This window comes from Delphinapterus leucas, chromosome 4, assembly GCF_059928025.1.
Source record: "Delphinapterus leucas isolate spDelLeu-1000000601 "Yukka" chromosome 4, BTC_Dleu_Yukka2, whole genome shotgun sequence".
Taxonomy (NCBI): Eukaryota; Metazoa; Chordata; class Mammalia; order Artiodactyla; family Monodontidae; genus Delphinapterus; species Delphinapterus leucas.
Window position 1 is genome coordinate 68,752,384 of NC_143132.1, and position 16,630 is coordinate 68,769,013.

The 16,630-nt window shown below is 40.6% G+C and overlaps 1 protein-coding gene across 6 annotated transcripts in view; it reads left to right on the forward strand.

Moving 5' to 3' along the window:
• Positions 1-9,303: 9,303 nt before the first annotated feature.
• Positions 9,304-16,630, forward strand: part of SEC22A (SEC22 homolog A, vesicle trafficking protein) — a 74,749-nt gene continuing 67,422 nt past the window's right edge. The window contains exons 1-3 of one of the 6 annotated variants that reach the window (XM_022567190.3): positions 9,384-9,811; positions 10,050-10,181; positions 16,018-16,218. In XM_022567190.3, the coding sequence (XP_022422898.2) occupies positions 9,789-9,811; positions 10,050-10,181; positions 16,018-16,218 (356 nt within the window). In that variant the 5' untranslated portion in view covers positions 9,384-9,788. Of the gene's footprint in view, positions 9,359-9,383; positions 13,522-16,017; positions 16,219-16,630 lie in introns of those variants that run through there. The other 5 variants (XM_022567211.2, XM_089910595.1, XM_022567221.2 and 2 more) reach the window with 5 other exon arrangements.

Sequence of the window (16,630 nt, forward strand, 5' to 3'; positions counted from 1 at the left end):
AGTATATATTCCATTATATCTCTTGATTGTTTCTTCAAGGTAAATTTCTTAAAAAAGGAGGAGGAGTGCAATATTGGCATGAGTATTTTAAAGACTCAATACATATTGCCAAATTCACTCCCAGAAAGGCTGAATTAATTTGCTCTTTTACCAGAAGGGGATCAAAGTGAATGAAACTTCAACCATCCTACTCTGACCAGTGGCTTAATTTCTAATTTAAATAAAATATAAAAAGAAACCAAAATAATAAGAAGAAATGTATTTAACAGGTAAAAATGTTTTTCCTTTTTAAAATTTGTATTTACTTATTGGTGTAGCTGAAAAAATTTAAGTATATTTTTTACTTCAGTTTGTAGTTTAAAAAAGAACATTTCCCTCCATAGTAAAAAATTATCATAATAATTTCTTAATATTATACGAATATTTATTTGATAGTTAAATTGCACCAGTTGTCTCAAAAATGTCTTTGCTGGTTTGTTTAAAACAAAATCCAACCCAAGACCATGCATTCAACTTGATTATTATGTCTCTTAAGATTCTTTTAATCTACAGTTCCTTTATTTCTCTTTCTTTTTTCCTCACATTTCTTCCTTCCTCCCTTCCTTCCTTCCTTCCTTCCTTCCTTCCTTCCTTGCATCCTTCTTTCTTTTCTCCTCTCTCTCTCTTTTCATGTAGTGACTTTTGAAGAGATTGGGTCAGTTGTCTGTAGAATGTTTTATTTTTCCAGATTTGTCTTGTTTCCCTGCAGTGCTGTTCACTTTGATCCTCTATTCCCTGTATTTTCTGTAAATGAGGAGCTAGCTCTAAAGGCATGAGATTCAAGCTAAACATTTTTGGAAAGAATACATCACAGGTGTTGTGTATTTCTTATTGCATCATATCAGGGGTCTAACCTGTAACATCTTGTGGTCAGTCATTAGGAATGTTAAGGTTGACCCCTGATGACAGTGGTGACAACCTTCTCCCTCCATTGCACAAGTGGGTTTTCCCCTTTGCAACTGCTCAGTAATCTGTGTGGTGCACTTTTGCACCAGAGGAATGTCCTTTGTGTATCCACCATTCACCTACAGACTTTACCACTAATTGTTAATTTCTGCTTAAATCAGTGTTTTCATTTGGGTGGAAAATGATGATTTTATAATTCTATCATTCCTTCTGTTACATTTACTTCCTATTATTCTATTAAATAGAGCTTTCTCTCATCAACTGGGACCACTTGTTTACTCTGAAATACAACTCCTACTAGAAAGGTAAGATATTTATTTTTTTCTCTTTAATTACCACTTAAATATTTGTTGGCCACTTATAGCTCTTTTGTGAATTATCTTTTTAGTCCCTTGCCTATTTGCAGTGAAAATGTTCCTAATTCTCTTGGCATATACTTCCCTCAATTTGTTGTCTGGTTCTTAATTTTTCATGTACACATTTTATATTTTTATTTTATTTATTTTTTTTGCGGTACGCGGGCCTCTCACTGCCATGGCCTCTCCGGCCGCGGAGCACAGGCTCCGGACGCGCAGGCTCAGCGGCCATGGCCCACGGGCCCAGCCGCTCCGCGGCATGCGGGATCCTCCCAGACCGGGGCACGAACCCGCGTCCCCTGCACCGGCAGGCGGACTCCCAACCACTGCGCCACCAGGGAAGCCCTGTATTTTTATTTAATCTCGTTCCCTAATCTTTTTCTTTGTGGTTTCTTCATTGTGGTTTCTTCATGCTTAGAAATCCTTCTTTATCCAAAGCCATATCCAACTTTATCTTCCTATAGCTGTTTTAATGGTTGAATTTTTTTTAAACTATAGAACATGCTTATTTTTTAAAGCACCATTTTTTTTTTTTTTTTACAATTATAGAATACACTTATTTACCATTCCTCTGCTTAAAATCCTTTGAAGTTTGCAGGATAAAAGTCAAACTTGGCAGCTTGGCATATCAGCTCTTTGGAGTCTGGCCTTTCTTTTGGCTTCACCTCCCATCTACACTCTAGCAACCACAGGCCACTTGCAGTTCCCTGAATTGTTAATGCTGTTCCATGTGTCTATGTCTTTACAAATATGGAGTCCCTTCTCCATGACTCACCACAGCTTGCCTGATTGACTTTCCTTCTTCCTCTTTATCACCTCTTTTTTTAAAAAGTTTTCTGTTTCTCTGCAGCTTAGTTACCCCTTTGTGATCCTCCTAGAGCCTTCTGGTCATATTTTTATTGACATTTATCTTATTGGATTATCATTGTCTTTATACATGTTTCTCTCCCCATCTCTCCATTTAATGCCTTAAAGGGGAGGACCATATCATGCTTACCATTGCCACTGCCAGCACACATAGGGCACACAATTTGTTGAATCTGTGAAAGGTTAATGAAAATATAGTTTCGGACAAAAAACCAAGATAACAGTTTGCAAAAGCCTTTGCAGAGTGGTGGAAATGTCATTTCAGAATTTTCAAGATACAAATAAGAAGCTTTTCCCCTCCATTTCTAAGATATATGGCTGTCAAAAACAGCGCTAACCTGAAAGAAAAATAACATCATATAAATACGACACCTATGTGTTAAGGATGGCTTTTTTTTTTTTTTTTTTTTTTTTTTGCAGTACGCTGGCCTCTCACTGTTGTGGCCTCTCCTGTTGCGGAGCACAGGCTCCGGATGCACAGGCTCAGTGGCCATGGCTGACAGGCCCAGCCACTCCGCAGCATGTGGGATCTTCCCAGACCGGGGCACGAACCCATGTCCCCTGCATCGGCAGGCGGACTCTCAACCACTAAGCCACCAGGGAAGCCCAAGAAACTCATGATTCTTGATCACGAGTAACATGATTCCTTGTATCCCTAGTATCATGATTCCTTGTATCCCTAGTAGGAAAAATACATGAGTCTCGGTACCAAGGGGTAGAAGCAGATTGGCACCTCTTATTATGACTCTTAAAGACTAATAGAGGGACTTCATATTTCTTGTCTCCACAACCCTGGGCTCTGAGGGGTTTGAGTTCCTGGTCTCCAAAAGTGCCACACATTTGGCAGGTGATACAAGAATCCCGTTGGATTATGAGCTATGGCTGCTGCCTGAGCACTTTGGGCTCCTGTGTCCAGGGACCAGGCAAGAAGAGTGTCACTGTCTCGCCAGGGGTTATGGAGCATCAGGAAGAGGTTGGGCTGCTTTTACACAATTGGGGCAGGGAGGAACACGTATGGAATGCAGATGACCCACTTGGGAGCCTCAATCCCCTGCCCAATTGTGACTGTAAAAAATCAGGAACAGTAACCACAGCTGGAGCAGGGCATGTTGCCCAGGGGATGGGAGTCTGGGTCATGCCACTGATTAGGCACTGAGGCCAGCAGTGCTGGAAATTGAAGATGAGGGCAACTAGAACGGATAGGAAGGAGGGGTGTGATGATTACCTCAATGGTAGCCTTGAGACCAACGGCATCAGCTGTAGCTCATCTCCCTCCCTTCCTTCCTCTAAGTTTTCCCTCCGGAAGAGGTCCACCATATTCCTGGAGAAGTGGGTCTAAGCAACACAGGCATTGGCTGTGGTAGACATGGAGCTAAGCTGCCTAGACCTCCCCTCCCCTCCCCCACCCAGCCAGTGAAGAAATTGCTGCCCAGCTTCAATGCGTGAAGACCCTTCAGGGTCCGTATCAGCTGCAGAGTACTGCCTCATCTGGGGTCACACCCTTCCCAGGGCAGCCTGCATCTGGTCACTGAATGAGGTGGGACTATAAAAGACTGGTCATTTTGTCCCACATAGGACACAATACTCACTCCAGAGCACCCACTGGATCAGGGAAAGCTTTGTCAGGTCTGAATTGCAGTTTGAACTCTTCTCAATCCTGTTTCCACTCCATTTCCCTTCATAGGTGTTAATCACTAATACGCATTTTGCACTCCGAACTCTGCCTCCAGAGAACTCAATCTGTGACAGTGTCCTTTTCAGTGCATCACATTAGGAAACACATAAAGTCAGTTTGTTCTATTTATTTATTTGTTTGTTTATTTTTGGCTGCATTGGGTCTTGCGTTGCTTCGCGTGGACTTTCTCTAGTTGCGGCGAGCGGGGGCTACTGTTTGTTGCAGTGCACAGGCTTCTCCTTGCGATTGTTTTTCTTGTGGAGCTTGGGCTTCAGTAGTTGTGGCTCGCAGGTTCTAGAGCGCGGGCTCAGTAGTTGTGGCGCACGGGCTTAGTTGTTCCACGGCGTGTGGGATCTTCCTGGACCAGGGCTCAAACCCGTGTCCCCTGCACTGGCAGGCGGATTCTTAACCACTGCACCACCAGGGAAGTCCTAGTCAGTTTGTTCTAAAATAGCAACATTAACCTTGGTGACTTGGTGGTGTCTGCCAGGCTTCTCCACTGTAAAGTTCCTGATTTTCCCTTTGTTTAGTAGGCAATTTGGGGAGATGTTTTGAGAATATATAAATACCCTGTCCCTTATTATACTTTTGTCTAGTTATGTTGGCATTGGCATCCATTAATAATTTTCTAAGTCCATCATTCTTCCTGTATTTATTACTTGGCATTCTACCTTAAGGAAAAGCTTTTCCTCCTCATCTATCTATTTATATTTATCTATCTACCTATTTATCTATCTTTTAAATTTATATCAGTATGGACTCATGAATTATTTGTTTCACTCATTTTTATTCCATTCAAGGGGGGTTACAAAATATTACAATTATTGTTTAGTTTGATACTGTGATAATGTCACAGGTTGGATCAGTGGGAATTCCTTCAAGCTAGCTCTTATGTCCTTTGGATACATCTCTGTCATTCTTTGGCACGTCTTTGCTTTCTGGCATAAGATGGCCCAGGCTCCTATTGTTCTTTCTGTGCCCCAGGCCTGAGGTCAACCTTTTTTCCAAAGATTTCTGGTCCCTTTTCTTGGAAGTGGCATTTTGCTCTCTTATTTTCGGATAACTCCTTATTTTTAACTCTCTTCCCTGACTTGAGAAACCTGTCTTCCATCATTCTCAGTGTATGGACTTCTTTGCTCAAACCTAGAAAACAGAGAAATAGTTTCAGAATTGCTAATTAGTCTTTAATATTTGCATGACACTTTTTTCTCTTGAGGTAAAATTTACATACAATGAAATGTAAAAATCTTAAGTGTACCATTGAAAGAGTTCTGAAAAATTGACACACGTGTGAAACCCAAACCCCTATCAAGATGACACAACATTATCACCACCCTAAAAATGTCCCTCATGCCCCTTTCTAGTCAACCCAACCACTAGAGGCAACCATTTTTATGATTTTCTTTTTCACTACAGATTAGTTTTACTTGTTTAGACTTTCATTTAAATGGAAAAATACAGAATGTACTTTTTAGTGTCTGGTTTCTTTTACTCCACGTAATATTTTTAAAATTATTTTCATGGCCCAGGACATGGTGTAGCTTAGTGAATATCGCATGTGCACTTGAAAGGAAGGTATATCTTGCTGTTGTTTGCCTTTATTTCACCTTCATGCTTCAAAAGAATTTTTGCTGGATATAAAGTTCTAGATTGACAGAGCTTTTTCCTTCAGATTTTACTTCATTGAATTCTGGCTTACCTTCTTTCTGATGTGGAGTCAGTAGTACTTCTTGTCTTTGTTCTCTGTATACAATGTGGCTTTTTCTCTGGTTGTTTCTAATATTTTCTCTTAATTATTGGTTTTCAGCAGTTTTGGGGTAATGTGCCTTGGTGAGGATTCTTTGTGTTTATCCTGTTTGGGGTTGGTTTGATTTCTTGTTATCTGTAGATTTATATTTTTCCTTAAATTTAGAAAAGTTTTGGCTATTATGCCTTCAAATATTTAAAAATCATCACTCCGCTCTTTCTGGGTCTCTGTTTATACAGGTGATATGTAACTTAGTATTGTCCTTCAGGTCATTAAGGCTCTGTTCATTTTCTTTCTTTTTCTTTTTTTTTTTTTTTTGCCACACTGCATGCTTGTTGGATCTTAGTTCCCCAACCAGGGATCAAATCCATGCTCCCTGCAGTGGAAGCACAGAACCCTAACCACTTGACTGCCAGGGAATTCCTCTTCATTTTCTTTTCAACTTTTCTGCTACTTGTGCTTTGGTGTAGATAATTCTTTTGTACTGTTTCCTCATTCTCAGGTCTTTTCTTCTGTAGTGTCTAAGCTGCTTTTATGCCCATCCAATGAAGTTTTCATTTTGGATATTGTATTTTTCTGCCCTAGAAGTTCTGCTTGGTTATTTTTATAGTTTTCATTTCTTTCACGTTTTCCTTTAAATTCTTGACCACACTTTTAACAGCTGCTTTAAGTCCTCTGATAATTTCATAATCACTGTCATTTCTGGGTCCATTGACTAATTTTTCTCCTGTTCATGGTTCACATTTTCCTGCTTCTTCACATATATAATAATTTTTATTGGATACTGGACATTGTGGGTGTTACATTGCTTAGTGCCTGGATTTTCTCTTTAAAGACTGTTAAGTTTCGGGCTTCCCTGGTGGTGCAGTGGTTGGGAGTCCGCCTGCTGATGCAGGGGATACAGGTTCGTGCCCCGGCCCAGGAGGATCCCACATGCCGCGGAGCGGCTGGGCCCATGAGCCATGGCCACTGAGCCTGCGCGTCTGGAGCCTGTGCTCCGCAACGGGAGAGGCCACGGCGGTGGGAGGCCTGCATACCGAAAAAAAAAAAAAAAAAAAAAGATTGTTAAGTTTCATTCAAGGAAGCAGTTAATTTACTTGCAGATAAGCTTTTTTGGCTTTGTTTGAGTGAATCTAGAATAGCCTTTACTCTTGGGCTAGTTTAGCCTTATCTCTAAAGTGTGGCCTTTCTGAGGTCTTTTTACCAAATTCCCCAACTGTTTAATAGGGTTTTTCCATTCCAGTTGGTCAGAACTTGAATGTTTCCAAACTTTATTTAAGATCTAGTAGTTGTTCAGCTTACACTTCCCACAGTAGTTGTTATTTAACCAGCCTCCTGGAGTTTCATTAAACCTACACCAAAGATTCAAGGAGACTCATGCATATTTCTGGAGCTCTTCATCTGGTTCTCTGCCCTGCAAATTTCAGTTGCCTCCATCTCTCATATTTCCAATTTCTCTCTCAGTTAGCGAGAGTACTGTATTCTGCTTAGCTTTCCTCTATCCTGTGCTTTGGCAAATAGCACCAGAAAGAAATCTGGGGAAAACCTTGGGCTCATCTTAATTGTTTTTCTTCTTTCCTGGATCACAGTTCTACTGTGCCTATTGTCCAATGTCTGAAGACACTTGTTTCATAGATTTGGTTCAGTTTTCTATTGTTTGTGGTAGGAAGGTTAGTCTGGTACCAGTTATTTATTCATGGCTGGATCACCATAACATTTTTAAAATGTAAACTTTCTACTGAATAATAAAATGCATACTGAAAAATTGCATATATCTTAAATGTACAATTTGTTGAATTTTCTTTTTTTTCCTTTTCTTTTTTTTTGTCTGCCCTGTGAGGCATGTGGGATCTTCGTTCCCTTACCAGGGATTGAACCTGTGCCCTCTGCAGTAGAAGCATGGAGTCTTAACCACTGGATAGCCAGGGAATTCCCAACTTGGTTAATTTTCATTAATTGAACACACGTGTAATCAACACCCAGCTCAAACATTATTAGAACTCCATAAGCCCCCTAGGGGCCCTTTCCAAACATTAATACTACCTAAGGATAACCAATAGTCTGATTTCTATTACCATATATTACTTTTGTATGTTTTTGAACATTATATAAGTGGAATCAAGTAATACACAATTTTTGTGTCTGGCTTATACCAGTCGATTTTACGATTGTGAGATTCATTCATGTTTTGCATGTAGTTGTTGATTGTTCATTCTCTTTCCTGAAAACTAGTCCACTATGTGGATAGTCTAAAATTTATTTATCCTATGAACATTCTTATATATGTCTTGTAGCAAACATATGAATACATTTCTGTTGCATATATACCTAGGAGTGGAATTGCTGGGTTAACCCACTCCAAAAACCACCAAATTTATATAGTCAGTCCAGACTTACATATCCATATCTGTTTGACACCTCCATTTATAAGCATCTCAAACTTAACATATACAAAACCATTTTCTCCTCCTTCTAGGTTGGCTTAATTCATCTAGTTACTAACGGACTCATCCTTAATGCCCGTATTTTCTTTATCCTTCTTGGCAAACCAATCCATTATTAAGTCCCTTGGGTTCAACCTCTGATTTATATATGTCTCAAAATTATCCAAATCTTTCTGTCTCTACTGTCATTACCTTAGTTGAAGCCACCATCATCTCTGGCCTTGACTAATGTAACTGTCTCCAGACTGGACTTCCAGCAAGCCCTCCTGTCCTCTTCCAAACTATTCCCCACAAACAGCTTAAGTGAGCCTTTAAATATGTAAATCTGATCCTACTTAACACTCTATTAGCTACCCATTGACCTTAAGATACATTCCAAAATACAGTCCAAAATCTATAATGTGGCCAGTAAGAGCCTGCATAGTCTGGCCTCTCTGCCTCACCTCAGCTCAAGTTGCTCCCTACACCTCAACTACACTGACTTCCTTTCAGTTCCTAGAACACATCAATTTCTTTCATGCCCCAGCAACCTCAAACATAATGTTTCCTTGGCCTGCAACATTCTTTTAGGCTCTTTCATATGCCTGGAGCTTAAAAGGCACTTCTTCAAAGAGCTCTTCCCTGATAGTCCTGGTTAATCTATCATCGCACCACTAATTTTCCTTCGTAGAACTGATTACGATTTAAAATTATGTAATGATTTATGCTTTAACATCTCTTGCTCCTATCACACTTTAGATCCATCGAGTGTTATGTTCACTCCTGTAACCCATTGCCTAACACTGTGCTTGGCACATAGTATGCAGTCAGTAAGTCCTTGTTTAATAATGCGTGATCGATACAAAAGCTGGAAGCGGCTGCAGGAACAGCATCTGGCATTCCTTCGCCAAGGATAGATGCCTCCCAGTGTGTAGTGGTAGGTGGGGCAGGTCTTCTTGTTCACTCAGAGGGGGCTTTTCCCCCTGCTTGTTCGATAAGTGTTTGCTGTAGGGCCGCGTAAGAAACAAACTGCCTCCAGATACAGGCGGCAGGCGGGAGAGATCAGCCTTATGTGCGAAAGACAGCATAATCTGTCACCCGAGGATTTTGAACTCTCTTGACGTACAAGAGGGAAAAGCTGCCAACTCCCTTGGAGGGGGCGAGTCGGTGTGTCTTTCCCCGAGAACCGGATTGGCCCTGACGAGCCGAGGGAACGGGGGCGGAGCTTGATCCCGCCGGGCGCCAGCCACGTCTCACGTGGGGCTGCCCGGCAGAACAGCCACTCCCCGGCCCCACAATGCACTGCGGGCCGCGTCACTCGTAGCGGCGGGTTCTGGCTAGACAGGTATGGCTCGGCCCCTCCCAGTGCTCGTTCGTCCTTTCTCCGCGTCGTTCGAACCCCTGGCTGGCCGCTTCCCTCGCTCGCCACGGCCTCCGACTCTCGCCGTCGGGACCACAGACCTACCTACCGCGGGCGGGAACTAAGCTCGTGGCGTGGGGGCGGGAGCGGGGAGTCGTCGGAGTCGCGGAGCTTTGGAGGGGTGGGATTACGGGGACTTCGTCCCCAACGACTTGAGGGGTCTGTGGGCCGCGCGAACGGCGGTTGCCCTTCAGCTGACCTGCCCTGATATGGGGCAACTCGTAGGGTGGTTGTAGGGGGCCCGAGGAGGAGGACAGTCGCTCTGGGCTGCCAGCGGTGGGGCAGCATTTCCTGGCGCCCAGGTGTCAGAAACACGGTGATCGTCCTAGGCTGTTTAGGTGGCCCAGAGAGCTTGATGTGGCACTTCCTATTTTTTAGGTAGGGTTACTTTGCCTTTTGTGGGGTTGAATGAGCATTGAACCCAGAGTTTTGCCCCCGTTGGCTCACGGAAACCTCTTAAGGCCTTGTTAATGGCACTTTGGGAACGATGTGGTGTAAAGGAGACCTGAGCAATTAGCTCGACAGGTGGAAGAAGGTTTCGAAATAGGAGGCTGAGCCCCAGCTGGCTTAAATCTCTCTGAAAGTGAAAACAGCTTTGGCTTTTTCTCCTATTTAGTTTCCTGGATCATCCACCTGAGGCAGTGGGAGAGCTTGAGATCCAGTTCCTCCTATGCCTCTTCAGCCAAGGCAAAGCCCAGAGCTACAGTGGCAGCCACCAGGCGGGAGATGTTGGGATCTCAGCTAACAGGTGGAACAGCCACTTTTTGAAACTCTCTGAATCACATTTTGGGTTACTGGCATTTGCTCACGTTCTAAGATAATAAGGAATTAAGCAATACCTTAAATAGTACCTACAGTTTCTGGTGTATGAAGGTTGTAGTTCAGTATTTGAATATGACATCTGTGACCATGCCCTAACTTAAGGGACATCTGGGCATTTCCTGTGTTGAGAACCATGATCAGTTTAGTGCTTGTGTGTATGAATGATTCTTAAAAATCTAAGTATATTTTATACTGGTGTGTGAACAGAGCCTGGGTCTTTTCAAAGGGGTGCCTGTGACCTTCCTGTCCAGGTAGTTGAGTAAGAAGCTTGAATATGTTGAGAGGCAATGTCTCATAGGGTGGTTAGAATTAGGCTTGACTTTAAATCTGTCACTTGATAGTTTAGGGATTGAATAAATTACTTTTCTGGGCTTGAATTTCCTCAAAGGTAAAATGGAACTGATAATACCTACCTCACAGGTTATTGGAAGGCTTAAATGAGGTAATGTGTATAAAGTGTCTGGTAAATAGAGGGCAGTCAATAAATAATAATAGCAAACGCTTAATATTGCACTTTCAGTCTGCAAGGCGATGTTTCGGGTTCCTTACATGTTCCTATATGGTAGATACCATTAGCGTTTTAAAAATAACCCTATGAGATAGATACTGTTGGTAGCCACAATTGACAGATGAGGATATTGAGCATAAAAAGACAAAGCTTGCCCAAGTTTACCCAGTTACTGCATGGTGGAGCCAGTTTTTGAACCAAGGCAATCTGGTTCCAGAGTTCATCCCGTTATCTGTAATACTATACTGCCTCTTAAAGAAAACATAAGCTGTTGTTTAAAATTGTTATTATTTCAAAATGAGTAGCTAGATAGTTTCTGTATCACTGGGTTCTTGCCCCTTGTTGGTTATAGGAGGAGCACAGTGATGTAGAGATACAAGAGACTTAGTTTTAAGCACTGTCATATATTAGCAGTGGGACATTGAGAAAGGGCGCCTCAGTTTCCTCATCTGTAAAATGGAGGTTTTACCTACCTCACTCTTTGTGAACTATGAGGTGTTATGCAAATGATTGATGTATTTGTGTACGTGTTGGCGGCCCTCTTCGTAGATATAATCTACTCTGGAACTCGAGGTCTTGTACATACTGTGCAGTACAAGCACCTGTAATAGGAATACCAAAGGCTGCTGGTAAGGTGGGGAGCACAGGCCAAGCTGCAAAATAAACTCTGGTTGTTCTTGGTACCCTTTCCCCCTCTTTTCAAGCTCTGTCTCCCTAGTGACTTCCTGCTAACCTGTGGCTCTATAAAATCCTTCCCTTTTCACTCAATCTTGCCCCAACGCTGTGCATCACAATTAGTGTAGCTTTCTCCACAAGTAACTCCCCAAGTCCCAGATCTCAGCTAGCACTTTTATAAAATAGTATGTACCAAGGTAGTGTTTCCCAAACTTTGGTAGCATCAGATAGGTAATATAATTTGAATGATAAGCAGATGAACTTAAAAAAAAATTCTCCAAAAATTTACACACACATTTGAATGAAACAAAAGTTCTTTATATGTTTTAATTTAAATTAGGAGAAGAACCTAACACCTCTAAACTGATTTCACAGATACTATTACTAAGCATAGGGCAAAAAAATAAATCAATTGAAAGACCTGTATTAGGTAAAAAATAGTACAGGTGAGATGCAGATATGGTAAGACTTCTGAAAGTGGTACTTGGGTGACTGAAGTTTGGGAAATAATGGACTAAAATAAAATATGAGTGATTAACCTATTATGAAATGTTTTTTATCTTAAAAGAGGCATTTATGAAAGCATCTTGCTGGAAAGTAGATATAAAATGTACTTATATGTTGGGTTTTGTTTATTACTTTTTGAGTGATTACCTTCCTGGAACCTTGGGCCTACAGTCATCACCCCACAAGGTTCTGAAGAAGACAGGTCAGCATCTTGTTATCTTGGGTCTAAAAGGCTGGTAACCACTGCTATAGGTGTTTGGTGTTGTGGAAGTTTATTTTCCTCAGCCTTTATGTAAATGTTTACCCAGACCTACCTAGATTCTGCTTTGGGCTTTTTCCTCTAGCAGTTGCTATTGGGCAAACAATATATTAGCCAGCACTCAGATTTCCCTGTGAGTTTGCTGCTGCTGTCTAAAGGCATATGTTATATATTTTTTCTGTTAAAGGTGAGGGAAAATGGACCAGTGGCCTAAAAATGTATCTGTGGCCCCAATAAAACTACGACTGCTCTTGAATCTTCCCATGCAAGTGTTTTAACCTCTTCCTTTCCTCAATTCCTACTGGCTCTTCCTTGGTTTTTCCAGCCACCACCTTGCCTACTCTCTAAGGGTATCCTAACCCTAGCTTGGCCTTGATGTTGACAGATTCCTTTTTCTACTACCACAGTCCAGATAAGATTGGAGTGTGTGTTTGTTTTTTTAAGGAACTGTATTAAGAATTCGAGGTAAAAAGAAAAAAAGGGGGGTATATTTATTGAGTTGATAAAAGAGAGATTGCTTATCCTAAGGTGATTGAAGTCTGTCTGCAAAGTGGTCAAGCCTCACATTGTTCATTGGACAGTCATCCCAGTTTCTTTTGTTAGTTCACTGGTTTGGATGCTAGGTTAAATGACTCGGGAAGGAAGAGATTTAATTTTTTCTCCTCAGAAAAATCCTATCTACTGATAAATACAAGCAATTCTCTGAAAACCTTTCAAGAATTTGGGAAGGGAATATCACTGCTGTGTTGTGCTTTCCATGACAAGCCTAAAAGTGTGTATTAGGAATATCTGAAAGGCAAGCTTGTCTAACTATAGTGTTCCAGTTAAAGCAGTGGGCAACATAGCTTGTGTTGTATTTGCTCTTTACATCTGAATTTCTTTAATTCTGGACTGATGCTTCTCGGTGGTAGGAACTATCTATTCCTAATGTCTGAAATAGCCCCTGGCATACAGTATGTACTCAGTAAATATTTGTTAAATGAATTGAACTTAACCAGGTTGTTATTCTGTTTTCAGTATATGTTTTAGGAAGTATGAATCATATCTTTCTGTCTTTTAAGTCATAAAAAAGAGCAACTTTGAAGATTACATGAAAGTTGGCACCCTATAATAAAGATTATTCCTAATATTTCTGTTGGGATCCTAGAAAGATCAGGCATAAGGAATGCAGTCTGCTTTTAAATACTACTAAGAATATGGATGTTTGGAAACTACAAGACACAACCCTGCTCTCATGTTAATTCCCAGAGTGATCATTGTGTTGCAGTATACTTCTGGAAAGACAAAGTTTTATATTTAAATCATAAATTTGTAAGGGTATGAAGACATTTTCCTAATTTGTTACACTTAGGCTAAATGTTCAGTTGTGGTTTAATAAATAAAGAAGTGTGATAACAATTTTTAAAAGAGATTTATAGTATAGACCTTATCCCTTGAGGGATCTCTGCTTTCTTTTGCTACTGCTTTTAGAAGAAAAAAGAAGCTGGTTGAATAGGGAAAAAAATGATTTGGATATGTCATGTTGGAACTTTCGTTCGAAGGTTCCATTATGGTAAAGGCTAATTTAATTCCTGCTGGGTTTTTTTCCTTTTAAATAAATGGAGGAGAAAAATATTAAAGGGTAATGACATATTAATACCTAGCTTTTCCTCAGAGGAAAAGGGGGAAGTAAATTTAAAGCATTAGCTTTATTATTTGGATTGATTTTAACGTCAGTCAGTTACCATCATGAATGGGCACTCAGATTTTAACTTGACATAGCAACAAAAGCTAGGGACCACTGGTTTCCAAAATTGGTAGCAGTTGATTTTCTTTGTCATTTTTTTGATATATTACTAAGTTTTTCATTTTTGGGGTGAGATAATATTGACCTAGCTGAGCTGGGCAGGTAAGGATTAATTTAGTCTCTGAGATACAATATCTTGAGAAAAGCCTATGAAATTGTTACCAGATTTTTCAGTTTTTTACCAGTTGTGCCTCCTGTTAGTGAAGGAGAAGTATTTAGTGGCATTGTGCTCTTTCCTGCCTGGCAGGAAAGAGTTATCACTTAATTTCAGACTGTGAACATGTTTTAATTCAGTGTTTATCAAAGTATGATCCTTAGATAATAAGCATAGTAATTACTTAGGGAATTTGCTGAAAATGGAAAATTCTCAAGCCCCACCCCATAGTCAATGGATCAGAATTTTGGGGGGAGGGTGGACCCAGAAATCTGCATTTCTAATCAAAATTCCAATGGTTTTTACACAGGGGACCACTGTGTGTGTGTCTGTGTGTGTATTTTATCAAAGTTTGACTATTTACCTGATTTCTTTCAGAACTGCATAGGCCTATGCAGTCCTTTTATCTATTTTTGTAAAGCATGATTAGAATATAATAAAAAAGGTAATTATGATTTGCTTCCTGATAAAAAGATTGAGAACAACATTAAAAGTAGTATTCCTTTAGGACTTCCCTAGTGGTCCAGTGGTTAAGACTCTGTGCTCCCAATGCAGGGGGCACGGGGTTTTTTTGTTTGTTTTTTTGCGGTATGCGGGCCTCTTACTGCTGTGGCCTCTCCCGCTGCGGAGCACAGGCTCTGGACGCGCAGGCTCAGCGGCCATGGCTCACGGGCCCAGCCGCTCTGCGGCATGTGGGATCCTCCCGGACCGGGGCACGAACCCGCATCCCCTACATTGGCAGGACTCTCAACCACTGCGCCACCAGGGAAGCCCCAGGGGGCACGGTTTTGATCCCTGGTGGGGGAAGATCCTGTGTGCCTCAAGGCATGGCCAAAAAAAAAAAAAAAAGTAGTATTCCTTTAGCTTTAAAATTTATTTTAAATAAAAACATTTGTTCTGATTATAAAAGTAATATGTGCTCATTGTGAAAAGTAATATGTGCTCACTGTGGAACATTACAGAAATTTAGGAAATTATAAAATGATAACAATAACCCATAATACTATTTTCTGGAGATAAGCATTCTAATTTTGTCATGTTTCCTTCCAATATCTATTTCTCTATTTATCCCTCCCTTCTTCCTCCTCTGTGTCTTTATAGAAAACAGCATATGCAGTTTTGATCCTGCTTTTTTCCTACCTAACATATAAGCATTTTACCACATTACTAAATTATTTTTAACAAACATAACTTTTTGTTGCATCATATTCCATCATAGTGGTGTACCATAATTTGTTTCACCATCCCCCTATTGTTGAACGTTTAGGTTGTTTTCAGTTATTTCTATGAGAAGAATGTCTTTCTGTTTAAAATCTTGTCTAATTCTTATTATTTTCTTTAAGATAGGGTTATGTACATAAATTTATTGTGGTCAGGGCTTCCCTGGTGGCACAGTGGTTGAGAGTCCGCCTGCTGATGCAGGGGACGCGGGTTCGTGCCCCGGTCCGGGAAGATCCCACGTGCCGCGGAGCGGCTGGGCCCGTGAGCCGTGGCCGCTGAGCCTGTGTGTCCGGAGCCTGTGCTCCGCAACGGGAGAGGCCACAACAGTGAGAGGCCCGCGTACTGCAAAAAAAAAAAAAAAAAAAAAAAAAAAATCTATTGTGGTCAAAGGGCATAAATATTTTTAAACTCTTGTTGAATATCAACACATTGTTTTGAGAATGGTTTTTATTCCAATATGTACTTCCACATATACTTATGGAAATACCAGAAAGAAGTATTTTTTTAACAGCTAATTTGTGAAGGAAAGTATGATATATCATTGCTTTAATTAATATGTCTTTGATTATTAGTGAGTTGCACATTTTTGCACTGTGTTTATCAGCTTTGGCTTTAATTTCTTACCTAACCCAAATTGTTCATTTTGTTTCAGGTCTTCTCTGTCACTTGAAATGTCTATGATTTTATCTGCCTCAGTCATTCGTGTCAGAGATGGACTGCCACTTTCTGCTTCTACTGACTGTGAACAAGGCACAGGCATGCAGGAGTGCAGAAAGTATTTTAAAATGCTCTCGAGAAAACTGGCTCAGCTTCCTGATAGATGTACACTGAAAACTGGACATTATAACATTAAGTAAGATGTCGGTTTGCTCCATTAGAATCATTTGCTTAGTGGTTGTCATTTTAATGAAATTTAAGTGGTCTAAATAGAAATTAGTGTTTGATGAGGAGAACTTTTCAAGTCAAGAATCATGTGGTTCTGAACTTATACTAAATAGTATTCATCACGTAATCACCCTTCTTATAGTTTCTCTGTGTTTATGTCTGGCTTTAGAAAATTTTATAGTTTTGCAGATTACAGATATTGTATCTTATAATTGATCATTAGATATTTATTGGTGTTCTTACATGCCCAGGAAAACTGTCATGGGAAATATAAAACATCATACCTGATATCTGCCCTCAATGAACTTAAGAAGTTTACATCCTAGTGAGAGGGGATAGTGCTCATCACTATTTATTGTATGTAAAGAAAGTAAAACCGG